Source organism: Penaeus monodon, chromosome 19 (assembly GCF_015228065.2).
Source record: "Penaeus monodon isolate SGIC_2016 chromosome 19, NSTDA_Pmon_1, whole genome shotgun sequence".
NCBI lineage: Eukaryota > Metazoa > Arthropoda > Malacostraca > Decapoda > Penaeidae > Penaeus > Penaeus monodon.
Window position 1 is genome coordinate 39,478,644 of NC_051404.1, and position 791 is coordinate 39,479,434.

The window sequence follows — 791 nt, forward strand, 5'->3', positions numbered from 1 at the left end:
CTATATAACTTGCTAATCATAACGCCACCATCATTTTATACTACACTAAGGACAACATCAAAGGATATTCGTTTATCTTCCTTTTTTTTAATATACTTTTCAATCCTTTTCATAGATGAACTAAAAAATCAATCCCCACCTATTAATTGTAAGCGAAAGAGAAATACGAAAATCTTCCCGTCTTATTCCAGCACCGACCCTTACATATACATGTTCCTTGGCGGCCTGCTCGAGATCCCCTCCTACGTGTTGCTGTGGCCTGCTATCATCTACCTCGGGAGGAAGAAATCGCTTGTGGGTCTCTACCTCGTGTGCGCAGTCTCCATCTTCGCTGTTATGACTGTCCTGATTGTGACTCCTGGAGGTATGATGTCTTCCACTGGGGTGTGTGGGTTTTTTTTTGTTTTTAAGTAACATGGCTTCGTTTATGATGTCAGTGTTGTGTTGGCTTATTTTCAATACGTTGGCTTGTTTTTTTTCTCTCTCTAATTCGTCCCAGTTATAGTCTCTGTATCGGTTTTACCTTTTTTTGCCGCTAAAATCAACCATACTCAAAACAGAAAAAAAAATCAATATTCACTCATCACTTCCCGTTCCTTCTTTTCCTTCAGAAACTGGCACTTTGATGATCTTCCTGTCACTGTGTGGAAAGCTCGCCATCACAGCAGGCTTCCATCTGGCATACATCTTTACCGCCGAACTTTTCCCAACGAGTTACCGCTCCCTCGCCGTGGGGCAGGCCAACGTCTGTGCTAGAATCGGGAGCACTTGTTCGCCGTACATCAATGATA

General features: G+C 42.6%; 1 protein-coding gene across 4 annotated transcripts in view; it reads left to right on the plus strand.

Moving 5' to 3' along the window:
* The window catches only part of LOC119585220 (organic cation transporter protein-like), a 16,938-nt gene that overhangs the window by 15,222 nt on the left and 925 nt on the right, over positions 1-791 (plus strand). For 3 of the 4 annotated variants that reach the window (XM_037933873.1, XM_037933875.1, XM_037933874.1), the window contains exons 10-11: positions 185-364; positions 612-790. In XM_037933873.1, coding sequence (XP_037789801.1) covers positions 185-364; positions 612-790 — 359 coding nt within the window. Of the gene's footprint in view, positions 1-184; positions 365-611 lie in introns of all 4 variants that reach the window. The other variant, XM_037933876.1, reaches the window with a different exon arrangement.